General features: G+C 42.0%; 1 protein-coding gene across 1 annotated transcript in view; it reads left to right on the top strand.

Moving 5' to 3' along the window:
* LOC143295090 (dynein axonemal intermediate chain 4-like) overlaps positions 1 to 27,263 on the top strand; it is a 49,013-nt gene that overhangs the window by 17,154 nt on the left and 4,596 nt on the right. The window contains exons 9-21 of the mRNA XM_076606654.1: positions 946 to 975; positions 4,942 to 5,051; positions 5,519 to 5,621; positions 11,178 to 11,341; positions 11,948 to 12,034; positions 14,436 to 14,513; positions 14,964 to 15,037; positions 18,832 to 18,986; positions 19,932 to 20,064; positions 22,736 to 22,823; positions 24,244 to 24,372; positions 25,182 to 25,279; positions 26,373 to 26,448. Coding sequence (XP_076462769.1) covers positions 946 to 975; positions 4,942 to 5,051; positions 5,519 to 5,621; positions 11,178 to 11,341; positions 11,948 to 12,034; positions 14,436 to 14,513; positions 14,964 to 15,037; positions 18,832 to 18,986; positions 19,932 to 20,064; positions 22,736 to 22,823; positions 24,244 to 24,372; positions 25,182 to 25,279; positions 26,373 to 26,448 — 1,325 coding nt within the window. The remainder of the gene's footprint in view (positions 1 to 945; positions 976 to 4,941; positions 5,052 to 5,518; positions 5,622 to 11,177; positions 11,342 to 11,947; positions 12,035 to 14,435; positions 14,514 to 14,963; positions 15,038 to 18,831; positions 18,987 to 19,931; positions 20,065 to 22,735; positions 22,824 to 24,243; positions 24,373 to 25,181; positions 25,280 to 26,372; positions 26,449 to 27,263) is intronic.

Genomic DNA, 27,263 nt, shown 5'->3' with positions numbered 1-27,263 from the left:
ATCTCAGGTAGGCCGCAGCTTCATTTCACAACACTAACGTGCATGTGCATGGAATAACTGCATGTTGGTGTGCTGTATTAGAACTGTCACCATCGCATGTGACATATTTGGTGACATTTTGGTGACAGAGACACGACCTTTCACATCTAGACACACAGAATCTCGCTCACATGACAGAACAAAGCCTCATGACCATACCTGCCGAATTTCATGACTCTAGAGGTTTATTCTTGGTTGTGGTGAAGCGTGAACTATACACACCCATTTTGCGGCTAAACTCACCAAAAGAATCCGAAATCTAGGGGAGTTTGGCCTCAGAGAATCCGAATGCAAGAGGGTTAATCATAACAAAACATTTTTTTTCTGTATTGTCCATTTATTCTTTCAGATTTTTTTTTCCATGTCATTTGACAAATTAATCCAGATTTTTTTTTCCTACACATACCTTTTTTGTGAAAATTCACCGGCAAAAAGGATTCAGTTATTTGCTAAATCCCTTGGCAGGCTAAGGGTTAAGCTTAGCACATACAGCTCTGGGGTAGGAGTGGCCATAGGCTAAAAAACAACAACAAAAAAACCACCACTAATGGGGATCAAACCCACATCTTCCCAGTCATCAGTATGTGACACTAACCACTTCACCACAGTGGATGCCTCAATCAGTCGTGTTGTCTGACTGTAAAAGGTTTGCCTGCATTTACATGCTTTGCTGCAGAGGTATCCTTAGTTTTCTGCAATTTCTCAACAGTCAGCTCCTTCATTCTCAGCTGAAAAGCAGCATTTTATGACTAGTGGTTGTGGCTCATAATTATCATTTCCTTTAGTTCAGAATCTGTATGATGAGAACAGCACATAAATTTCAGTATTACGAAATGCATTGTGTTGATGACTGTTGTCATGCTGAATGCTTATTAATTTTTGGTACTCCTGTTGTTCTTTTTCCAGATGGCAGCAAACTCAAAGACACAGTAAAAGGTAAGTCACTGATGTTGCATGATTCTGTCATCTTGTTATAGGCTTAAGGCTTTTCATTTCTCCTTTTTTCCCCTCTGCATTCGTAGGCTACAACCATTCACTCGCATGTACAAGTGGGGCTTAGCATACATGACTGTTTTCACTCTCCTGTTTAGGCAGCCATACTCTGTTTTCTGAGGTGTGCATGCTGGGTATGTATGTGTTTCTATAATCTACCGATCACTGACAATGGATTGTCGGATTGTTAAACTGCATATTTGATGTAGTATGTATTTTTACATGAAGAGGCGAGAACAGGTTATGACCTACTTCAAAGCATTAGAAAACCCTCAAAACCCACTGCATGACGCAGTCAAAGAACCAAAAGGCAGCCGTCTAGGACAGGGAAGATCATGGATGGGGCAAGCAGAAGACACAATCCAGCTAGTATGCCGACTACAAGACCTGAAAGAAACAAAAGAATGGGAGAAAAAAACCCAAAACCTCAACCATCTATTCAACACAGCCATTTCACCCACTCTAGGAAGACATTGTCGGGAATGGCCAGATGGCAAAACTGATGCGGAAGTGAAGCTACTCATAGAAGAAAACAGTAAAGAAGAGGACATCATCATATACACAGATGGCTCAGTCACCAAAGACCAATCCGGTTGGGGATTCACTGCGAAACGAAATGGAAAAACAATTAGGGAAGAGAATGCTGCCTACAAAGTCACAACCTCCAGCCTAACGATGGAAGTTGAAGCAGTGACACATGCCCTCCAGTGGCTATCGCCCATCCATTCGCCCAGAAACCAACATGCCATGATTCTAACCGACTCAATGAACCTCATACAGAAAATTGAAAATGGAATGGGAAGCCCAGAGTGGCATAAGGCAATGCACAACTTTCAGGTTAAAAAACTCACATGGTCATACTGCCCGGGACATGCAGGTGTTAAGGGAAATGAGCGAGCTGACAGACTTGCTGGTAACGCAACAACAACGAGCGGCCTACATCTAGGAAAATCGGAAATCCTCAGAAAAGTCAAAGAATATCAAAAAGAACAGGTACAAGGCCATCACACCATCGATCGCCTCAAAGAAATAAAAGCAGAGAGAGGGAGTGGCCGTAAGTCTAGCATGAAACGTAGAGCACGATGCTTTGCAAATCAAACAAATATCGGCATCATTTTCAAACCAACATTGCGCAAATTTCTTCAAAACGGAACAGAGTCTCTGTTGGCTTTTCCAAATACAATAGACTGAGCAACACACTAGACGCCACGTCCTTGGCATCAGAGATCTTTTCCCATCCCTATTGCGGCCAATCAGTGGCAGCCTCTGTGCGTGTGTGTATGTGTGTGTTTGTGAGTATGTGTGGGTCTGTGTGTTTGAGTGCGTCTGTGCATGCGCGAGGGTGTAAGTGTACACAAGTGTCAGGAGAGTTCTGTGCACGTGCATATGTGAGGGTGGGGGGGGAGTGTGGGGGGAAGGAGGGGGGGGTAGAGGATGAGGTATGTGTGTGTGTGCATGCCTACACTGTGGGAGCAACGGAATATTGGAACATGCGGGTGTGTATATATATATTATATATCTTTGTATATATGTGTGTGGGGTTCGAGGTGGGGGATATGGGCGTATGTGTGTGTGCTTGTACAAGTAAGTGTTCATCTGTGTGTGTGTGTGTGTGTATGCCGTGGAAGCTGCAATACGTAGCCTATAAATGAGTGTGTGGAGGAGGGGGGTAGAGGAGGTGCAGGGTAATGTGTGTGTGTGGGGTGTGTGTGTGTGTGTGTGTTGGGGCTCATGTACGTTTATGTGTATTTGACTGTGCTTTCATATCTGTGAAACTGCATGTTTGGTGCATATCTGTTATGCATATATGGGTGTATGTGTGTCTCCATGTTTTACATTTATTTGCTTATTTATCATCATTTGTTGTCTTATTTATTTATTTGTTATTAGTATTATTTTTATTACTACCACTACTTTTTTTATATGATAATTCACGGCTGCTCAGCCGAGCACAAAATCTGGCTCTTTAGTTGGCCGAGCAGCGTCTAGCGTCTTGGGTCAAAAATTTTTTAATGCCAGACTTTCCCACCGCACTCTGCGCTGACCGGCGCATTCGCCGCGGTATTTCTGGCCCCGTGCGCCAAACCGGGACACTGCCTTCTTTGTTTCAATTGGCCCCGCAGCCTCCGCCCCACTTTTCCCACGTTTTCACAGCATCCACACATTTCCTGCAGCGATTACAGAAAGTTGAATTATTGCTATTCCTGGTTGTATTATTGGAGTGCAGTTTGATTTGATTTACACAATTTCATTATTTTACCAACATCATTGTTTCATTTTTTTTTTTTACCTTAAAAATCTTCGTCTTTCTCATGGAATGAAGGGCACGGCAGTGCCATAAGCCGACAGACACTCACCCCGCTCTCCATCCCCCTGCTGCTCGCACTCACCATGCTACAGTGTGTTCATTTAAACGTTTGTTGTGCTGCCAAGAAAAATCGCACAACTCAAAAGGTAAGCTAATCTGCATGCAGGCATGCTATATGTTCTGTGTGTATTTACGATGTTATTGTGATAAACGCCTGTTTTCTTAGAGAGGGATTTAAACTTAACGATTTTTGCGATCTTGTTTCTGCTTATCCTTCTCTTCTCTTTCTTCATTTATGTTTCAGCCGTTGCCGCAACAACCGCTATGTAAGAAAACATATTGTGTTTGGAGTCAATGGAAAGCTTATTTTGTGTTCTTTTCAGAAAACCACTTCTTTAGTCGGTCGTGTTATTTCCGATCCATCCGAGGAGATGATGCGCGAAAGAAACAAAGCAGATTTACCGCCGAACAAGCGTACAGCGAGTGCCGCTGGCACGGCCTGTTTGTCAGCCGCATTTATTTATATCCATGCCCTACTTCCTGGGTTCACGAACTTTCGCAGGGCCAACTAAAGTGCCAGCACTGAACACCCGTGAATTATTTATTTATTTATGTACGCTTATAGTTGACTTCATCAAATTTTTGCACCTTATACATATTATTAGTAGTGGTAGTAGTTGTTTGTTTTTGTTTTTTTTAATGTATTTATCTATTATTTATTCACCCCCTTTTTTTTTTCTCTTTTTTTTTTCTCAAGGCCTGACTAAGCGCGTTGGGTTACGCTGCTGGTCAGGCATCTGCTTGGCAGATGTGGTGTAGCGTATATGGATTTGTCCGAACGCAGTGACGCCTCCTTGAGCTACTGAAACTGAAGAGGCTTCGGGCACTTGAAGGGTCGCACATTTGTTGACCTAGGAGATTGGAAAAATCGCCACCCTTAACCCACCAGGTGTAGCTGGGTTTCAAACATAGGATGCTGATTGAAACGCTGTGACCACTTGGCTGTCACCCCATCGTGATCTGACAGTGCACTGTAGTTCTTGTCACACTCTGTTTATTACAAAGTTCTGCAGGAGATCAGTTATTTCAGTTAGATCGCGTTTTTTTGCTACCATCAGGTTTGTCTGTTGTGACTGATATGTACTTTGTCAAGTCAGGCTAAAATGACCTTTATTGAGAGTAAAATGATAAGCTTATACAGCCTTTTTATATTCTGCTCTTTGGGAGGGGGCGGGGTGGGGGGGAGAAAAGAAAAGAAAATAAAGGGGAAAAAAAAGAGTTAGGTAGGAAGGGCATTACCTAAAAATAAACCATTACATGCAACACACAAGAAATTCTATATGAAAAACAACATATATATGAAGCTGACACAAATATAACATGCAAAAGCAACATTATAACATTATTATCAGGAAAAGAAAGAGTGAGAATGAGAGAAAGGGAGGGTGAGAGAGAAGTGAGAGACAAGAACAGGCAATGGGATATTGGTAAAAGTTGAGACAAGGAGAGAGAGACAGAGTTGGAAGGACAGAATGTGTGTGTATGCATGTGTGTGCACACTCTGTGTGTATGTGCACTCATGTATGTTTGTGTGTGTGCAGAGAGCATGGGCACGATCACCTCGACAGCAGAGTCTACCTTCTTTGGTGATACAGGTCCACCTACTGTTGTCTCCAACACCTCGTCTGTGGGGGAGGGGAGCATCTTGAAGGTTCCTGTGTGTGTTTGTGTGTGTGATTGAATGAGCATGTGTGTATGTGCCTGTGTGAGCGCTTGCTCTGTAGAAAAATCCACTTCAACAGGAAAACAAAAAAACTGCATGCAGGAAAGAATACAAAAAAGAAGGGACAATCTCTCCCTGGAGAGAGCAGCCTGAATTTCACACAGAGAAATCTGTTATGACAAAAATTAGTAATACTATACAATACAATGCATACTTGGTGCATATGTTCATTTGTGTGTTTTGAAGGGGAAATGTTTATTGGGTTGGGTTGAGCATGCTGCATGCATGTGTTCAATTTTCAGTGGATGTCTTTGATATCTGGGGCTCCTGCCCTGTTGTTCTCCAGAGCTTTACTGATAAAATGATGATATGATGTTGTGTGTACACATGTGTATGTGGTGTTGTACATTATGTACCTGTACATAACTGACTGTGTCGCCTGTTTGTGTGTCCAGTCAGAGTCACTGAAGCATGACCTGTTTGTGATGGAGCGGGTCATCAACCTCAACACCTATCAGCCCAAGCAGGCTGTGTACAGAGGCTTCGCCGTCCTCCAAGGTAGGAAACGTCAGGGCTTGAAACGTCCACCCAGCCGATTGTCCATTGTATCTAAACCTTCTAATGGACAAGTGGACATAATTACTCTCTCTATGTGTCTGCTGGGCAAACCAATTTTTGACTGTCACTCAGCAAAAGGGTTGGAAAGGTCACTGTTCAGGGTTCAAAATACCAAACCTTCCGATTGTTTGAAACAACGCGCTTTCTGGTGGACAAATGGAAATGCTCTCTCTCTGCTTGTTTATTGTGCATCCAGTTTTTGACTCTCACAGAAATGGTAGGAAATGTCATAATACAGGGCTGGAAATAGAATAGAATAGAATATGTCTTTATTACCAAGTGTACAGGGGTCACAAGGAATATTGGGGGGGAATAGTGCATAACAAGATACGAATATAAATCAAAAATCATACACAAAGATAGATACAGTAGAAATTAGGATACATACAAGTGCATATCAATATAAAAACTTGTGCATACACATGCACGCACTGCGCGCACGCACACGCACACACACACACACACACGCTTGAACAGAAGCTGCATATTACATGTGGATGGGGTTGATGACTAGATCTTCAGGTAGATGGCTGTTGATTGCGCAGTTTTATTTATCATACTGGATTTGTTCAAGAAACAGGGCATTGGTTGCTTTGGGGAAAAAGCTATTGGCGAAGCGATTGGTTTTCATCCTTATATTCTGTACCGTCGACCAGAGGGGAGCATCTCAAAAATCCCAAAAGCTGCATGTAATTCATCCTGGCTGATTGATTTTGCTTTTCTGAGTAGCCGCTTATAATATATGTCTTCTAGAGAAGGTAGATCAGCCCTGGTAATCTTGGTGGCAGTTTTTACGATTCTGTTAAGGGCTGCAATTTCTGCCTTGGAAATGTTTCCGTACCAAACAGTAATAGCGAAGGTTAGCACACTTTCAGTGACTGCTCGGTAGAAATCAACCATGATTTCTTTTATTCCAAACTTTTTGATGCGCTGAAGAAAATACAGGTGCTGTTGTGCTTTCTTAACAATTTTTTCCATGTTTTTTTCCCATTTCAAATCGTTGGAAATGATCAGTCCAAGAAATTTAAAGCTGCTGATGATCTCTACTTGCTTGTCTTTAATGACAAGTGGTAAGGGGTCAGATCTGGTCTTCCTGAAATCTAAAATTAATTCTTTGGTTTTTGATACGTTGAGTTCTAAGTTGTTTTGATCACACCAGCTCACAAGTTCCAGTACTTCTTCCCTATATTTTGACTCATCACTGTTTGTATTCAGCCCTTCTAGAGTAGTATTGTCAGAAAACTTGACCATGGTGTTACATTCATTTTGAGTTGTACAGTCATGTGTTGTACATCCCTGTGGGATGCCTATGTTGAGAATGCATGTGGAGGAGGTGAGGTCACCAACTTTAACAACTTGCGGTCTGCATCTTAGAAAATTTAGGATCCATGCACAAATTGATTCAAGCAGCGAGAGGTCTTTTAGTTTGAAATATAGTTTTGTTGGCACTATTGTGTTGAATGCAGAGCTGTAGTCAATGAAAAGGATCTTGGCATAGCTGTTTGGATTTTCGAGATGTCTGAGGACGTAGAGACCTATGCTGATGGCATCTTCAACTGATCTCTTAGCTCTGTAGGCGAACTGAAAGGGATCAAAAGATGGAGGAATACAGATTTTTAGGAATTGTAGAATCAAGCGTTCAAATGTTTTGATTACGACTGATGCTAAGGTTACGGGATGATAATCATTAAGACAACTAGGCTGTGCTTTTTTTGGAACTAGAATGATTGTTGATTTCTTAAAGCAGTGTGGCACCACACAAGACTGAAGGGACATGTTAAATATGTCAGTGAAGACACTAGATAGTTGGACTGCAAACTTCCTCAAAAGGCCTGGTGAGATGTTGTCAGGGCCAGTGGCTTTTCTCATTTTCAGACGACTGAAGTGGCGTCTGACTTCATTCTCTTGGACTGTGAAAGGGAGAGTGGGCGTGATTTTGGGTGCAGCCACATCAGAAGTAGACAATGGTTTGTTGAATCTGGAGTAGAATGTGTTGAGTTTGTCTGGAAGAGTTCTGTCAGTGCTGTCGACTGTCTGGTGGGTCATTTTACACATCAGTGATGTTCTGCAGTCTGGTCCATACATTCCTAGAGTTGTTTGCAGACAGGTTTTCTTCTATTTTTTTCTGATATAAAAGCTTTGCCTTCTTAATGCATTTTTCAACACTTCTTTTTGCCTTATTGTGGACTATTCTATCATCATTTTCACAAAAAGCTCCCTCTTTTTCCTTTAGTTTTTGCCTAACAGCCCCGTTACACCAAATTTTATCTTTTGAAAATATTTAGATATTTTTTGATGGAATGCACACACTTTCAAAGAATGAAATATAATCACACACTGTGTCGGTATATTTATTTAAGTCCCTGGCACAATCTTTAAAAACATTCCAGTCTGTACATTTGAAACAATCCTGCCCGGTCTCTAAGCCAGGGGCCGATGATTGTTTCACAGTTTTCACGACTGGTTTTTCAGCTTTCAGTTTTTATTTGTAGACCGGCACCAGAAAAATCATGCTGTGGTCAGACTGTCCCAAAGGCACATGGCGGATTGAGTGGTACGCCTTCTTGATGGAGGTGTAGCAGTGGTCGAGGGTATTGTCACCGCGTGTTGGACAGTCCACTTGCTGGTACAGCTTTGGCATTTCTTTCTTGAGGCTGGCTTTGTTGAAATCACCAGCAACAATGACGATGGAGTCGGGCCAACTGTTCTCACACTTGATAATTTCGTCTGCTAGCAGACCAAGTGCGGCGGAGAGGTTCGCTGTGGGATGGATGTACACAGCGATCAGCATCACTGCGGGAATTTCACATGGGAGGTAGAAGGGTCAGCACTGGATGGTTGGGAACATACTCAGTCAGGGAAGCAGTCACGCGATAGCACTTTGACATCGGAGCACCAGCGTGTGTTGATGAAGAAACACACACCGCCGCCCCTTTGCTTGCCTGAGTCAGCAGTGCGGTCAGCTCTGTGTACAGTGAAGCCTGGTGGTTGAACGGTGCTGTCAGGGATGTCCGGGTTAAGCCATGTTTCAGTGAAACAAAACACAGAGATCTAACGTTGGACAAGTACATACTGGTTAGAGGTGGGCAAAAACTTCGTTGGCGTAACCTTGAAAGGGCCCCACCTCTGCGTTTCCTCTCAGACTTAACCTTTCATGTTGAATCTGACCGGTCGGTGTTCATTGATGTTTGTATATCATGATGGAGTGAGTTGAAGTGAGATCTCAAAACACTGGACTCACCTACCTGTTCCCTAACAAGCAGCAGCGTGTCAGGATCATATTGTAAAATCACAGCTGTTTCCCTGACACACATAAACAGAATTAAACACAAAATAAACAGGGCAGCTATCCCCGTGTTGCCATTGGTCGACGCCATCTTGAATATATCTATATTCCCAACCATCCGATTATCAGAAATGATGATGCTTTCTGGCAGACAAATAGAAATGCTCTCTCTCTGCTTGTCGATTGGGCAGGCAGTTTTTGACTGTCAGTGACAGGGTGGCTAAACAGTCCGCTCCATTGATGAGCAATCCACTTTCCATTTTCACTTCCACCGAAGAAAGGATCAGGAAAAGAAGGAATCAGTATGATCAAGAGACAAGAAAAAACAACAATCAAAAACAGCAACAACGTTTCAGGAGTATTGGAAGAAAAATCCTGCATTACATACTAATTGTATAATGAATTATGCCTACTGCCTTGTCATTGCACTACTGGTACGTTACTTTCATGAACAGAACTGTCTCTTTACTTTGTTAGGGAGGGCAAGTAGAAATTTGGGGGGACAAGTAGTTCTTTGTCAACCTGTCCCCAGGACAACAACAACAAAAAAAAAGATCTGGAAATTTCAAACCCTGTCGTTAGTCCCATCATTGTGAGTAGTTGTCATGCATGTCCACTCTGTAGACTTGTCAGCACAGCATTAACTCATTATTCCATGCATGCGCAGTTTGCACCCTTTGTATGCATCTGCTGGCACTGATTAATGCACTTTAGAACATCAAAGACACAAATACAAATAATGCTATTAACAAATATTTTCCAAAAGCATAAGCCTTGCTGTTTTTTTTGTGGTCAGATACAAGATACTTTTTTATACCTTTTTTTTTTCAATCACTCATGCACAAATCTTTGTGTGTTATCTAAAATTATTATGGACAAGTGCTTTTTATTTCATTCATTTTCGATCAGCGCCTACAGATGTATGAGTTTATTAGCACAGATTGTCTTGTGTGCTTCTCTGTCACTTGGGTTTGTGAGAGTGTGTGCCAGTGTATGTGTGAGTGTGCAAGCATGCCTCCGTAAGTGTGTGTGTGTAGGGGTTGGGGGTGGGGGGATTTGAGCCTGAGCTTGTGAGTGAGTGTGCGTGTTGTTGACATGTGGGCATGAACATGAGTGTGTGTTTGTGTGCTTGTGTGTGTGTATTGATATTAATGTAGTATTGCAGGTTTGTGTATGATTTTAGTTAAATGAATGCAGGGCTATTAATGCAACACAAGAAAAACAAATCAAAGGAACTGACCATTATTTGTTGCCACAGGCAAGTAGACACCTCGGCCAGTGTGAAGAAATGAACAGTTTTCAGTCAGTCACAGCACTGAGAAGCATTACAAACTGTGAAAAGACAATGCATCAGAAGTACATTCCGAGTACAAAAAACATAGCAAACTTTATTCATAAAAACCTGCATGCATGCAGACACACATAGATTAAAAAAAAAAAATTAATCAAAGGTGGTTTTGAAACAATGAGTGCTGAGGTTGGTTATGAAGCCTGAAATGGACTGGGAGTGTCTCAGTCTTTACCATGGCAAGGCATTCCACTGGTGGGGTTGGGGGGTGAATGAGAAGGAAGAAGGAGGAACTCTGACTCTACAGCAACACATGTGTAGTCAGGGTGGGTGCAAAACAGCGGGATGTTTTTTTTTTTAGAGACGCCATCTCTCATGATATTGCCATATTTTGTTACGCTCCATCACAGTTTGTTCCAGCATTACGCAACCGTCAAAATTGTTCTGACAAGTTCTTTTTTTGACAACATAGCACAGTCACATGCTTTCCTGTCATAACATTACCCAGACGCTCTTTACCTATCGATTAAAAGGCCGGGCAGTCACTACTAGCCTTGGTCTCACACGTGATGATGCTCAGCTAACTGCATGCGTGTTTAGAAGAATGCCAATGTACATGTTTACGTGCAGCATTGAGCATACCAGTCGGCTTAATCACAGCAGTTACACCGTGTTGCAGGTGCTTTGTGTGTTTTGTAGATAAAATAGACATTTCCTGATTTGGTTCTGAGTCCGAGTGTTCCTACCAAATTCAAAATGTTCCTTCCCAGTTTCCTGATTGTTCCTACAGACACTGGACAGGGGTTGGTATCTCTGGGCTCGGAGTCTGAGTGTTCCTACCAAATTCAAAATGTTCCTTCCCAATTTCCTGATTGTTCCAAAAAACACTTGACAGGGGTTGGTTGGCATCTCTGTTTTGTAGCTGCAGACGCAGAGAGCAAGAAAAGCGAGGAGGAAAACGAGGAGAAAAGCGAGAAGGGGTCGGTGGAGGAGGTTGGCCCCAACCTGGCCCGCCTGTGGTCCTATACCTGCCACCTGACCAAGGGCCACAACGTGGCCTGCATGGCCTGGAGCAAGACCAACCCGGTCAGTCACCCGCCTCCTTGTCCTCTGCTTGCCTTCGTCTGTGTTTTTGTATGTGTGTGTGGGCCCGTGTGTATGTGTGTGTGTGCCTTTGTGTATGGGAGTGTGTGTGTGTGTGTACGTGTGTGTGTGTCAAAGTCAAGATTTTATTTCATGATGGTGAATTGAATAAGTAAGAATAAATTTTGTGTGTGTGTGTGTGAACTTGCGTGTGTGTATGTGTCTCTGTGTGTGCATGTGTGTGTACAGGTGTGTGTGTATGTGTATGGGAGTATGTGTGTGTGTGTGTGGACCTGTGCGCGTGCACGTGTGTGTGTGTACATGTGCATGTGCTTATGTGTGTGTTTTTGCTTGTGTGTGTGTATAGAGAGAAATTATAAAAATATATTTATCTGTGTGCAATACTTCTGTTGAACTATATGTGAGTCGAGCAAATCGAGAACCCTCAGATAAAGTGGCAGTGTAGGTTGTGTTTACACACTCATCCTGTGGCATTTAACACCCAAAAAATTACACACACACACACACACACACACACACACACGTGATGCTAGCGGTGTGTGGCTAACAGGTGATTGGTACCAGAATGTCTTGTGCCCTTGTCAACAGGACCTGTTGGCGGTGGGCTACGGTCAGTTTGAGTTCACTGCTCAGAAAAGTGGACTCATCTGTTGCTGGTGCCTGAAAAATCCTGAGGTGAGAAACTTTTGTCATCTGACCTGGAGACACTTGTTCTGTTGGTGAAACGTGGACAGTTGTATCATGTTCATGATGTTACCTTTTGGCATGCTGAAACGGTAATGGTTGTATCATTTTGTCTTTTGGCATGCTGAAACGGTAATGGTTGTATCATTTTGTGTTTTGGCATGCTGAAACGGTAATCGTCGTATCGTTTTGTCTTTCGGCATACTAAAATGGTGATGGTCGTATCGTTTTGTCTTTCGGCATGCTGAAATGATGATGGTGGTATCGTGTTGTCTTTTGGCATGCTGAAATGATGATGGTGGTATCGTGTTGTCTTTTGGCATGCTGAAATGATGATGGTGGTATCGTGTTGTCTTTTGGCATGCTGAAATGATGATGGTCGCATCATGTTGTTGTTTTTTTTGGTATGCTGAAATGGTGATGGTTGTATACATTATCTTTCGGCATGCTGAAATGGTGATGGATGTAACATGTTGTCTTTTAGCATGCTGAAATGGTGATGGTTGTATCGTGTTGTCTTTTGGCATGCTGAAATGGTGATGATTGTATACATTGTCTTTTGGCATGCTGAAATGGTGATGGTTGTATACATTGTCTTTTGGCATGCTGAAATTGTCATGGTTGTATGGTGCTGTCCTCTAGCATGCTGAAATGGTGATGGTTGTATCATGTTGTTTTGTATACATTGTCGTTTGGCATGCTGAAATGGTGATGATTGTATACATTGTCTTTTGGCATGCTGAAATGGTGATGATTGTATACATTGTCTTTTGGCATGCTGAAATGGTGATGGTTGTATACATTGTCTTTTGGCATGCTGAAATGGTGATGGTTGTATGGTGCTGTCCTCTAGCATGCTGAAATGGTGATGGTTGTATCATGTTGTCTTTTGGCATGCTGAAATGGTGGTGGTTATATCATGTTATCCTTTGGCATGCTAAAATGGGGATGGTTGTATTGTGTTGTCTTTTGGCATGCTGAAATGATGATAGTTGCATTACATTGTCTTTTGGCATGCAGAAATGATAATTGGTAATTAAATATTTTGGCTTGCTAAAAAAAAATGTTGATGGGTGTAATGTTGTCTTTTGGCATGCTCAAATGTTAATGGATATTGGAGTTTTTTTGGGCATGCTGAAATGTTTATGGTTGTGTTATGATGTCTTTTGGCATGCTAAAATGGTGTTGAATGTGTTATAATGGATTTTGGCATGCTAAAATTTGGTGGTGGTTTTATGATGTCCTCTGGCATGCTAATATGTGTTGGTTGTTTAAAGTCTTTTGCCATGCTAACACAGTGACATCTGTACAGTGATGTATTCTGCCATGCTGAAATGTTGGTTGTTCTGTGATGGCTTTTGGCATGCTAGCATGGTGAAAGCTGTCGTGATGTCTTCTGACATGCTAAAGTGTTGGTTGTGTTATGATGGATTTTGGCATGCTGAATTTTGGTGGTTGTTTTCTGATGTCTTTTAGCATGCTAAACTAGTGAAAGCCATACAGTGTATGTGACCTTTGTTAACAATGTCAAGTATGTGATCTTTGTGAGCAATGCCAAGTAGTTTGTTGACAGTATCAAGTGTGCAATGTTTGTAAACAGTGTCAAGTGTATGATTTTAGTCTGTGAACAACGCCAAGTGTGTGATTTTAGTCTGAACAATGTCAAGTGTGTGATCAAGTTTATGATCTTTGTGAGCAATGTCAAGTGTGTGATCTTTGTAAGCAGTGTCAAGCATGTCATTTTAGTCTTTGAACAATGTTAAGTTGTGATCTTTGTGACCAGTGGCAAGTGTGTGATCTTTGTGAGCAATGCCAAGTGTGTGGTTTTAGTCTGAACATATGTGGTTTTAGTCTGTGAACATTGTAAAGTGTGTGATCTTTCTGAGCAGTGCCAAGTATGCGGTTTTAGTCTGTGAACATTGTCAAGTGTGGGGTATTTGTGAGCAATGTCAAATGTGTGATTTTGTGAGCAATGCCAAGTATGTGATTTTAGTCTATGAACAGTGTCAAGTGTGTGATCTTTGTGAGCAATGCCATGTATGTGGTTTTAGCCTGTGAACATTGTCAAGTGTGGGATATTTGTGAGCAATGTCAAATGTTTGATTTTGTAAGCAATGCCAAGTATGTGATTTTAGTCTGTGAACAGTGTCAAGTGTGTGATCTTTGTGAGCAATGCCAAGTATGTGTTTTTAGTCTGTGAGCAATGCCAAGTGTGTGATGTTTGTGAGCAATGCCAAGTATGTGGTTTTAGTCTGTGAGCAGTGCCAAGTGTGTGATGTTTGTGAGCAATGCCATGTATGTGATTTTAGTCTGAATAACGTCATGTGTGTGATATTTGTGAGCAATGTCAAGTGTGTGATGTTTGTGAACAATGCTAAGCGTGTGCTTTCAGTATCCTGAGAGGATCTACACCACCAAGGTTGGTGTCACAGCCCTGGATTTTTCTGAGGCCCACCCCAAAATTTTGGCAGTAAGTCACCTTGGTTTTGAAGGAAAGAAAGTGAATGACTGAAATCACCCTGATTATGTGTGTGTCACTGTGTGTGTGTTTGTGTGTGTGTGTGTGTGTGGTGTTTATGTGTGTTTGTGTTTGTACACCTATGTATTGCCATGCTCTCAGTAACTACATGTGCTTCAGGAGCCCAGAACGACAGGATAGTAAAGGTGTTTTGAGTGCGAAGGCCACAAAATTTAAAGTAAAGGTAAAAAGAACAAAACAAAAAAACCCCAAATCATGGTTCTCATCTACGTAATTGATGACAGTTCATTCAAGGGGCATGATGAGGCAGCACTCCAAATACCACGCCTGTCATCTGGGTTCCAGTTTTTAATTGTTGGCTTTCGTGATGGGGTTTAATTAGACATGTTTAAAAAAAAAAAGTTGTGATTAAAAAACCTGGTTTGAATGGTGTTGTGTCAGGCAGGGTTTTACGATGGAAGGGTTGCCCTCTACAATCTCCACAGCACCGCCAATGAGCCACTTCTGGACAGCCAGTGAGTGAACCCCCCTTGAGTGCCCCAGCACGGAAATTCCTGTCCGTAGCCATTGGAGGAATTTTCCTTTTGCAAAATCATGAAATTCATATGTCTTAAATGGGTATAGGGTGTTCATTTCATAAAAGTATAGGTTATATATATACAAAAAATATATGTTTTTTGTGTGTGTTTTTGTTGTTGTTGTTTTTAATAGTAGTTTGCATACTCAAATTGTTTTTGAGTTACTATCCTCCATGACCATAACACCCCATTTGTTTGGGGTTTTTTTTTTTTTGTTTCTTTGTTTTTCAATAGTAGTTTGCATATTCAAATTGTTTTTGAATTATTATCCTCCATGACCATAACACCCCATCCCTTGGCAAATTTGTCACTGAGCATAAAATAGGATTGGCACTGAAAGAGTTCATGATGATAATAATGATAATACTAATGATATGATGATGATATTGATAATGATAATAATAATATTGATACTGTTAATAATGTTAATGATATAGTGATAATGGTAAGAGGGTTTGTGGTGAGGGGGTTTGAGAGAAAGGGATGTCAGATTAGCTTCATCACATCCATTGGCCGTGTTCAACAGATATATTTTAAGATTTGTTTTGAGAAAGGGAAGAGTTGGTTTGTGACAGCGATTCAGAGGTACACTGTTTGCTCTGTTTCCCAGTTTCCTGCCGACACTATCATACCAGCATTAATACTGTATTGTACTGGTGTTGGCATTGGTTGTAGGGTTATATTTACAGTGCTGCAGCTGCTTGCTTTTGTGCGCAATGTATTCAAGCTTTCAAATCTCATCTTTGTATGCATCGTTCCTCTTTTATGCATTGTTCTCAACATGCATGTGCGCACACATGATACGTGTATTCTTGCAAAAACATGCAGATGCTGACTAACACACATACGCAGACACTCACACTCAGACACACTCACACACACACACACACACACACACACACACACACACACACACTTAAACAGAAATCTTGTACACAAGCACCTGTATGCATACAGACACATACACTCACAGCACTTCCACACATGTAGCAATGTGTTTATTAATCTCTTTTTTGTTTTATTATACATTCATATTCATATATTGTTATTGTCATTACTGTTATTCATGTTATTCTTCTCTGTTTTTTTTTTTCTTCCTATTTTTATTTCTTTATCTGTTTGCTTCCTAGGCTTCGCAGATGTGGTGTCGCATACATGGATTTGTCTGAACGCAGTGACGCCTCCTGAGTAATTGAACTGAACTGAACTTATTAGTCTCATTGGGAATTATCTGTGAATCCAAAGGCTTGTCACTCACACCACACAATCTCTCAGCCCACAGTCAACAATATCATACAAAATACAGTGCAGTGCACTACAATACAACACAACACAATGCAATGCAATACAATACAATACAATACAATACAGTCACCTTTATTAGCCCAGTTGGGAATTATTTCTGCATCCAAGGGCTCTTCACTCACACTACACAATCTCTCAGCCATCAGTTTAGTTCGACTCACTTGGTCTAGAAGTAAAATGTAAAAAAAAAATTAAAATGAACATGATGCAAACATGAAAGTCCTAAAAGCACAGCAGCTTGACTTATCATTCGGTAAAAAAAAAAAAAAAAGATATCTTGTTCTTGTATTTTTAGAAGCATCATTTCGTATTAAGACACACCACTATGAATTTATTATTATAAACTGTTAAGTGACAACATTCTAGCACTCAGTATAATCAAGAGATTTGTTCTCGATTAAGACATTTGTGAGGAAACTTTATTCTGGAATGAGAAACTCCTCCAAACTGATCCCTGATGTCTGTTTGCAGGGTGGACTGCCACATGGCTGCTGACATGTGAAGACTGAATTTTGGCGTTTTGGTTTCTGTTTTCTTCAGCCTTTCTGACTTTGACTGCATGGTATTGGTTGACTGCATTGTTGTGTTACTGTGGTATTCATTGATAGCGGTGTTGTGGCATTGATTGATTTGTTGCTGTGGTATTGAGTGACTGAGTTGTTGTGATATTGATTGATTGTGGTGGTATTGATTGATTGAGTTGTTGTGATATTGATTGATTGTGTTGTACTATTGATTGATTGAGTTGTTTTGGTATTGATTGTATTGCTGTGGTATTGATTGACCGAGTTGTTGTGGTATTGATTGATCAAGTTGTTGTGGTATTGATTAACCAGGATGTGGTATTGTTGGATCATATTGTTGTCGTTGATTGATAGAGTTGTTGTGGTATTGACTGATCAGGTTGTCGGTCAACAGTGGTGCGGGAAGAGAAGAAGAAGTGTGGAAATAGTCAGAAATAGTTGATGTTTGGTTCTTGGAAATGTATATTCATTATGGTGTCAGAAGGAGGTTGAAGCAGACGCTAAATGGTGAAATGTGTGTGATGAGAACAGTCTGAAGTGGGGCAGTATATGAACCCTTCACAATTACACGCTGTTTGCAAATGGGCTTACCTTCTTTACATATTGGCAGACAGAGAAAAGAAAACAACAGGAGGTATCGCTCTGTGGCAATGTGATCTACCCTGGGAGACCAGCCAAATTTCACACAAAGAAATCTTTCATCAAAAAGCAATACAATACAATCAGTTCAGTGCAGTGCAGTTCAACACAATGCAGTACAATACAATTCTATAATCACAAAGTGTGTGCAGTAAGCTTGGTTGCTGTATGTAGTTTGGGAACATGCAGTTGCACGTGATATTGAAGTGGCTTGTATGGAATGATAGAGAAGAGTTGGTTGAGAGAACGACCGATGGCGGGCTGAAAAGCAGTCTTTTCTTGTTTTCTTTGGGGGTGGGGGTTGGGGGTGGGGGGTTGTTTTTTCTTCGTAAGATTAGATGCAAGAAATGTCCATGACAAAGATGGAATATGTACATTTATTTTCTGTGATGGAATTATTTTATTCCTCATTCATTTCAAAAAAAAAAAAAAGTGCCTTGCTGTTCTTCAGTTTGATGGCTTTCTTTAAATATTTTCATTCTTTGATTAATATGTCATTTTTCAGCTCTTTTTGGTTCCTCGAACTCTTTTTGTCTGTGAATTATTTTTGTATTGATTGTTGTTGCTTTATGTTTACTTATTCATTAATCAGAGAGGCTGTTCACAAACAGGTAATAAAGTAAATTTCACATTACCTTTTTTTTTCTTTTTTTCTTTTTTGTGTGCACATTTTGTTGTGATATCTTTTGAGAATTACAGACGTGTTGAAACGTGTCCTGTTCTCCCTAGAACATACTTTTTGACACAAAAAGTGGATTAAGTTAAAAGGACAGAATGGCTTGATTGGGTGATACTGACTGATGCTCAGACCCACCCCACCAGCCTGCCTGTTGAGAATGGGTCTTAGTGCAATGTGTATATTTGTTTGCATGTGTGTGTATGCTGTGTGCGTATAATTATGTTTGTGCGGAATGTCTGTTTGTGTGATATGTGGTGTGTGTTTGTCTGATATGTTTGTGTGTGTTAGTGCTGTGGCATGTGTGTCTGGTGTGTGTATGTGTTTGTGATGTGTGTATGACTGTGTTGTGTGGCATGTGTGTGTGCTTATTTTGCTGTGTGTTAATTTGATGTGTGGTGTGTGTGTGTTTGTGTAATGCGCATATGTGTTTGTGTGGCATGTGCATGTTTGTGTGATGTTCAGATGTGTGTGTCTGGCGTTTGTGTATTTTTGTGATGTGTTTGTGTGGCGTGTATGTGTGATGTGCATGTATATGTTTGTGTAAAGTATGTGTGTGTGTGTGAACATTGTGTGTGTGTGTGCAGTGACAGTCACACCAAACACATGGGCCCAGTGTGGCAGATGGAGTGGATAGAGAAGGAGAGGGGGGCAGGGGAGGAGAAGACGGAGGTGCTCATCAGTGTGTCCACTGATGGCCATGTCATGCAGTGGTCTATCCGCAAAGGCTTCGAATGCTATGGTGAGTCTCTGTGTGGGTGTGTGTGTGTGTGTGTTGGGGGCGGGATGGCCATTCATATGAACAAGTTGACTTTTACATGTACGGGTTGTTGTTTTTTGTCCTGCCGTTTACTTAGGCATACTCATGTACTCATGTTTTAGTGGTTGTGCACACTGGATGTTCTTATTTTTCTTTTAGTGTGTGTATTTGATTTCATGATAATGATTGAGATTGTATAGCACCTTGCTTCAACTGCTCTAAACATTTGTAAAAATTGACAAGTAAAACTTGCATTTGAACATTAAAATGACAATGTACATACATAACCCTGCATGAACATCCAGCCAAACACTGACAGCAGTTTATATATGTACACACACAAAGCCATCACACACAACACTTAACACTGATCAAACAAGCAATGCCTCAGTGATGTTATCTCATGATCACAACACCAATATAATGTGTATTCACACAAAGTGGGTCAAAGCACTAGCAGGTCTGTTTGCACGTTTTGTCGACATGGGAGATTGGAAAAATCTTCACACTTAACCTAACCCAGCAGACATGTTGACGGGCATTCAAACTGGGAACCCTTAAACTGAGGGTCCTAACGCTTTAACCACTCGCCTGTTGTGTCTGTCATTTGTTAGCTTTTGAAGTTGGAAACCAGTTGTTCAGTTCAGAGATGTGTGAAAGACCATCGACACAGAGAGACTCAGTCGTTCACCCTGAGAAGTGTGTACCTGACAGTTGTTCATTGACTGCTTGCACATGGCTGATGGAAGATGCGCTGGCATGTGTGGTTTTGTTTGTCCCGGTATTTTCAACAGTAAGCGGATGCAAACATGCTGCTTAATCAAAGAGTTGTTACTCGTGACAAAAGACAGATGCTTGTGTTTTTGACCGAGTGTATGCATGCCTGCACACGTGTGTGCATGTGTGTGTGTGTGTGTGTTCTGACAGACATCATGCGTCTGAAGAAGCTTGGGACACCCATGGGTGGGAAACCTAAGGGGAAGAACAAGCAAGATGAAGCCCTGATTGCCCGATTCGCCGGGGGTCTGTGCTTTGACTTTGATGTCCATGACCATAGCCTGTTAGTAGTTGTTTTTCTGTTGTTGTTTTTTTAAGTAGTAAGTTTTTTGGAATAATGTTTCTATGGTTTCTGTGTGTGTGTGTATGTTGGCTGTTTTTCAGCATGCTATGGTCAGTCGTGCATTTCCATGTTTCAACATGAGGATGACTGCAATGAGTTAAGTTCACAGTTTACCTTGAACCAGATCTTAATCAAAGGAGAGGCAACCGTTCCCAGTCAGCTGAAACTGACATGAATTACCTCCCTTTAGCCGCAATGACATTGAATTTTTGTGGACTTCATTTACTGTGAAATATTTCAGCACCCTCAGCTCTAACTTGTTCAGCTATAAGTGATCTGATGAACATGACAGCGTGAAATTTGCTTTCAACCAAAATATGTCAATGGTCACTGTTATAAAACTGACAGCTGTAGGTGGAACAGCAATGTTGAAACATTTTGGACTAGATGAAACTTTCTCCCAACAAAAACTTAATTAAAAAAAAGATTTATCTTTTTTTTTTTTTTTGCTTTGCTAAAGAACAGAATAGCCAGATACATGAGGCAGTTTTCAACGAACCACTCTGGTTATACCAATCAGGGTGTCTTTTTTTGTCCTACCTGATTTTTTCAGACATCTGTTCATGTGTTACTTAAAGGTCCAAAAGCCTTCTTACAGATGTAAGAGCAGTGAAAATTCTCTGTGTCAGTTTCAATTTCTTAAGGAGGCATCACTTAGTCGGACAAAAATCATATACGCTACACCACATCTGCAAGACAGATGCCCCCGATTAGCCAACATAACCCAATGTGCTTTATCAGGCCTTGAGCGCATGCATTATTTTCCTATCTTATACAAATTTTTGGTGGAGGACAACCAAGGTGGAGGACTAGACTCAGTATGGTTTTTCCAAACTTGGGAGAAAGGGTGAGAACGGGAATCGAACCCAAGCCCTCACAGACATGGTATTGTCAGATAAGCATCTAAGCCATTGTGTCAAAGGCTCAGCACAGGGAAGCAAGGCTCAAAACTCTCCTTCCGCTGCTGTTAACCTTCCCCAACCGGTCAGGTACCCATTCACACCTAGCTGGAGTGAGAAAAAGTGGAGGAAACTGTCTTTCCCAAGGGCACAGCACAGCAAACAGATAACTGAATCAGGAGTCCAATGTCAAACCAATTCGCCCACAGCTATTCATTTGCTGCCGAAGGTTAATTAGTTTGCACCTAGCGGATGCTGCACACATCACCCAGGTCTGTTTGTCTTATTTTAACAACTGACACCCAGACCACACCACTTGAGGTCTGAATGAGCGGGAAGAAAAGTCACAGTCCGGTTTGTGTCTCCCGTCTGGAACTTGGTATCTTCTTTCTTACATGGATGCTCCAATCACAGGCCCTCTCCACTCCACTCCACTCCCCAGATTTCTGCTGTATGTCTGAAGAAGCTCTGTCTTTGATCTTCTTCTGCTGCATACGCAGGCTGCAACTCCCACGCTCACTCGCATGTCCGAGTGGGTTTTTACGGGTCTTACTGTTTGTACCCCGCCATTTAAGCAGCCATACTCCTTGTTTGGGTGTGTGCATGCTGGGTGTGTTCTTGTTTCCATGACCCAGTTAACACTGACATGGATTATGGAATCTTAAATGCACGTATTTTATCTTCTGCAAGCATATATACACATAGGGGGTTAGGCACTGCACACTTGTTGACCTGGGAGATTGAAAAAATCTCCACCTTTAACCCAGCAGGTGCACTGAAAAGCGGGGCTGGAACTCAGGAAACTCGGGCAAGAATCCAGCGCTTTCACCATTCGGCCACTGCCTCCGTCTGTATTGAAAGTGACATGTCACGACAGACATATTTGGCTAGACCCTTTTTAGTTTCTCCCACATGTAAATAACGGTATTAGAATATACAATATGATAATTATTTTAAAAGTAATGAATGGGTTGTCCTCGACAAAATTCTGTGGAAAAGTTAGTGCACAGTAATCGAAATACTATTGTACATATAAAAAACAACAACAACAACAATAATGGTGACGCTTAACATTATATATATATATATATTACTAAAATTGTTCATGTCCACACTAAAATGTTCAGACAGTTGTGAATCATATGATGTTACTTTCCGTTCAGTGTATATGTATGTATATATGTATATATAAATGTTCAGGCAATTGTGAATCATATGATGTTACTTTCCGTTCAGTGTGTATATATATATATATATATATATATATATATATACACACACATACATACATATACATTGAACGGAAAGTAACATATGATTCACAATTGTCTGAACATTTTAGTGTGGACATGAACAATTTTAGTATATTTTTAAAAAAGTGAAAAAAAAAGAAGAAAATAATCTAAATCATTGCAATTTTCTAATGTATATCTGGCATTCTCTCATAGCATTCGCACCATCTTTTGCACACTGTACACATTCTAAACCAAAACCTGTTCACCTCTTCTCTCCCTGCAGTGGTGGTGCTTTACTGTGTGGCAACACGCTGTCCTTGGGAAGAACAGTTAATTTCACTCTGAGAAATCTGTTGTGACAAAATCAAGTAACAATTCAATACAACACAACACTATACAAGATAACACAATGCAATACACAGATATTGTTGCCACAGTGAGTGCTCAGTGTGTTAAATGTTGTGACGTTTATGACAGGTACTTGGTTGGCACTGAGGAGGGGTACATACACAAGTGCTCCTGTTCCTACAATGAGCAGTATCTGGAGACGTATACCGGACACACTGTGAGTCGTTGGTGCAAGTCCTCACCAGTTTATTGCTTGTTTTGTTTTGGTTTGGGTTTTTCGTTGTTTGCAATAGCAATATGAAGCACCTGGCTTCCTGTCTGTTAGTGTAATCAGGTTGTGTGTTTGGTATCCTTGTGTGGAAGCATGCATGCATGGTTTAAAAACTAATTGACTGAACATTAGTGCAAAATAATCATGTGTCAGTATATAGGTCTTTCAGTGTACATAGCACCCCCTCCTGGAAATTCTGTGCTAGAAAATTCACCTTTTCTATTGCTCTCTTTGTTTCTGCCTTTTTTTTTTTTCTTCCTGCAACCATGTCTCTTTTTTCTGCCTTCCTGCTGCATTCCCCTTTCTGTTTTCAAGCACGCCTTGACACTTTCTTCTCTTTTCTCCTGTGATGTACTTTCTGTGCTGTTTTGCTCTGGCGATTAAGTTGTGAGATTGTAAACACTGGAGTGAACGCAAGCTGTTCATTCTGCAGTGTTATTTACCTGTGTGGCCTTTTTTAAGATATATTTTTTGTTTGGCTTTGAATTATTGTTTTTCTTTTTTCCTTTTTTATCTGTTATTTTGTTTTTTTGTTTGTTTTTTTGGTTTTTTGTTTTTGTTATTTCTTGTAATCTGGGGATGATGAGTAAAGCGGAATGGCTGATGTCCTCAGCATAGCCAAATCTTATTTGCCGTAAGGCGCTAAATGGGTAAGATAAATGTTTCATGAACTGTGTTTTTTTTGTTTTGTTTTTTAAAATTTTTTAAGTTGGTGTTGGTGATATAATTATATATATATATACTGTATGTATATATATTTATATGTGACAAGTTTTGTATCGATGCGTTGAACATTTTTGTAGAGTTTGACAGTCCCGATATGGCCCTGGGCGTTGGCTGGACTATAAGCAACAGTTTCTGTTTTCAGTTTCTCAAGGAGGCGTCACTTCGGTCGGACGAATCCATATAGGCAACACCACATCTGTCGGGCAGATGCCTGACCAGCAGCATAACCCATCGCGCTTGTCAGGCCTTGGGTGCATGCATATATATTTGTGTACCTATCAGAGTGGATTTCTTTTTACATAACTTGGCCAGAGGACAACACTCTCGTTGCCATGGGTTCTTTTTCAGTGCACCAAGTGCATGCTGCTCACGGGACCTCGGTTTATTGTCTCATCTGAAAGACTAGACACTCAGTTTGATTTTCCAGTCAAACTTGGGAGAAAGGGCGAGAGCTGGATTCGAACTCACCCTCGCAGACTCTGTGTATTGGCAGCTGAGCGTCCTAACCATTGTGCCACCTTCCTCCTGATACAAGCAACAATAAACAAAAAGCTTTGTCGTGGTAGGATGTTGGTCAGTTGCTGCTTGGTTACTTTGTGTGAGCTGAAGTTGGCACATGTTGAACTGTGACTGTCCCCAGGGGCCAGTGTACAGGGTGCGGTCATCTCCCTTCCTGCCCACCATCTTCCTCAGCTGCAGTGCCGACTGGAGCCTGTGTCTATGGCACGAGGACCGCACCACACCCATTCTGACCTTCCACTCCACCACGGTCAGTGCGTGGTACTGTGGGGAGGGGCAGGGGCACTGTCTGTGTGTGTGTGTGTCTATGTTTGTGTGTGTGTGTGTGTGTGTGTGTGTGTGTGTGTCATGGGGCAGCACCATGCCCATTCTGACCTTCCACTCCACCAGGGTCAGTGTGTGGTACTGTGTGGGGGGGTTGGGGGGAGGGGGCTGTGTTTGTGTGTGTGTGTGTGCAGTGCATGCATGTGTGAGTATGCACAAGGTTTTATATTGATATGCACTTGTATGTATCCAAATTTCTACTGTATCTGTGTTTTTGTATGATTTTCGATTTATGTTCGTACCTTATGTTCGTACCTTGTTATGCACTATCCCCCTGAATATTCCTTGTGACCCCGGTACACTTGGTAATAAAGACATATTCTGTTCTATTCTATAATTATGTGAGATCGGAACAATCTCCATCCCTTGACCCATGGTCGCCGCCACTATAGGGGTTTGCACCTCGGATCTGATTGAAAGTCCAACGCTTTAATGAACTGCTTTGCTGTTGCACCCCCCGCGCCCCCACCCCCATGTTTTAGATGTGGGTGGATGTAGTGTTTGTTAGAGTATGTCCCAAGGTTTGTGGTCCACTGTAAGTGTGTGTGTGTGTTTTCTTTTTGAAGTTTTATCACATAGTGTGATTTTAGAGATAAACATCTGTGTGTGGGTGTGAGTGTGTGTATGCGTTAAAATGTGTGTGTGTGTGTGTGCGTGCGCGCGTTTGAATGTCAGTGTATGTGTATGCGCACGCGTGCATTCATCCGTGTGTGTGTATGTGTGTGTGTGTGACAGAAACAAGTGCCGGACCTGTGCTGGTCGCCTCGCTGCTCCACGGTGTTCGCCTGTGTGAACGAGGGCAGCGTGGAGGTGTGGGACCTGGCCCAGAGCGTGTCAGTGACCCCGCTCCCCGCGTCCGTCTGTCTGTCATATCCGTCACGTCTGTCTGTCGACGTTTTTGTCACGTGCCGTTATGTCTGTCACGTTTCGTGTCTATCACGTGTCGTGTCTGTCATGGTGTCTGTCACGTGTCATGGTGTCTGTCGCGTCCACGTGTCATGGTGTCTGTTACGTGTCGTGGTGTCTGTCACGTCCACGTGTCATGGTGTCTGTCACGTGTCGTGGTGTCTGTCACGTGTCATGGTGTCTGTCACATGTCATGGTGTCTGTCACGTCCACGTGTCATGGTGTCTGTTACGTGTCGTGGTGTCTGTCACGTGTCATGGTGTCTGTCACGTGTCATGGTGTCTGTCACGTCCACGTGTCATGGTGTCTGTCACGTGTCATGGTGTCTGTCACGTCCACGTGTCATGGTGTCTGTTACGTGTCGTGGTGTCTGTCACGTCCACGTGTCATGGTGTCTGTTACGTGTTGTGGTGTCTGTCACGTCCACGTGTCATGGTGTCTGTCACGTGTCGTGGTGTCTGTCACGTGTCTTGGTGTCTGTCACGTCTTGTGTCATGGTGTTTGTCATGTCCACGTGTCATTGTGTCTGTTGTGTCATGGTGTCTGTCACATCTTGTGTCATGGTGTCTGTCATGTCCTTGTGTCATGGTGTCTGTCATGTCCTTGTGTCGTGGTGTCTGTCATGTCCTTGTGTCATGGTGTCTGTTACGTCCATGTGTCATTGTGTATGTCACGCCCGTGTGTCGCCACGTCTTTGTGTCGTCATGTCTGTTACGTCCATGTGTCATTGTGTATGTCACGCCCGTGTGTCGCCACGTCTTTGTGTCGTCATGTCTGTTACGTCCATGTGTCATTGTGTATGTCACGCCCGTGTGTCGCCACGTCTTTGTGTCGTCATGTCTGTTACGTCCATGTGTCATTGTGTATGTCACGCCCTTGTGTCGCCACGTCTCAGTGTCACGTCCGTGTTGTGATGTTTGTCACGTCCATCAGTAAAGCCATGTGTAACGTGTAACGTCGTGTGTGACGTGTAACACCGTGTGTAACGCTGTGTGTGACGTGTAACGCTGTGTGTGACAGCCTGGACCCAGTGATCAGCGTGTGTCCCACCATGGCTGTGAAGTTGTCCGCCGTCACCTTTGGCAAAAACACTGAGGTGAGAGAGTAGTTGTCTTCTTCTCTTTCTGCCCCTCTGTCAGGTCTGTGTGTGTATGTGTGTGTGTGTCTGTGAGTGTCTATGTGTGTTGTGTGTGTGTGCTTTCTATGTGTGTGCGTTTTGCTGTGTGTGTGTGTGTGTGTGTGTGTGTGCACCTTGATGGTGGATGTCAGTGACGTGAAAATAATATGTAACACTTTGTGTATGTGTGTGTGTGTGTGTGTGTGTGCACCTTGAGGGTGGATGTCAGTGACGTTGTGAAAATAATATGTAACACATTGTGTATGTGTGTGTGTGTGTGCACCTTGATGGTGGATGTCAGTGACGTGAAAATAATATGTAACACTTTGTGTATGTGTGTGTGTGTGTGTGTGTGCACCTTGAGGGACGTTGTGAAAATAATATGTAACACATTGTGTATGTGTGTGTGTGTGTGCACCTTGAGGGCGGATGTCAGTGACGTTGTGAAAATAATATGTAACACATTGTGTATGTGTGTGTGTGTGTGCACCTTGAGGGCGGATGTCAGTGACGTTGTGAAAATAATATGTAACACATTGTGTATGTGTGTGTGTGTGTGTGCACCTTGAGGGACGTTGTGAAAATAATATGTAACACATTGTGTATGTGTGTGTGTGTGTGCACCTTGAGGGCGGATGTCAGTGACGTTGTGAAAATAATATGTAACACATTGTGTATGTGTGTGTGTGTGTGCACCTTGAGGGCGGATGTCAGTGACGTTGTGAAAATAATATGTAACACATTGTGTATGTGTGTGTGTGTGTGTGCACCTTGAGGGACGTTGTGAAAATAAT

Source organism: Babylonia areolata, chromosome 20, assembly GCF_041734735.1.
Source record: "Babylonia areolata isolate BAREFJ2019XMU chromosome 20, ASM4173473v1, whole genome shotgun sequence".
Classification (NCBI taxonomy): domain Eukaryota; kingdom Metazoa; phylum Mollusca; class Gastropoda; order Neogastropoda; family Buccinidae; genus Babylonia; species Babylonia areolata.
The sequence above is the reverse complement of the archived record's forward strand: the minus strand, read 5'-3'. Positions and strand labels throughout refer to the sequence as shown.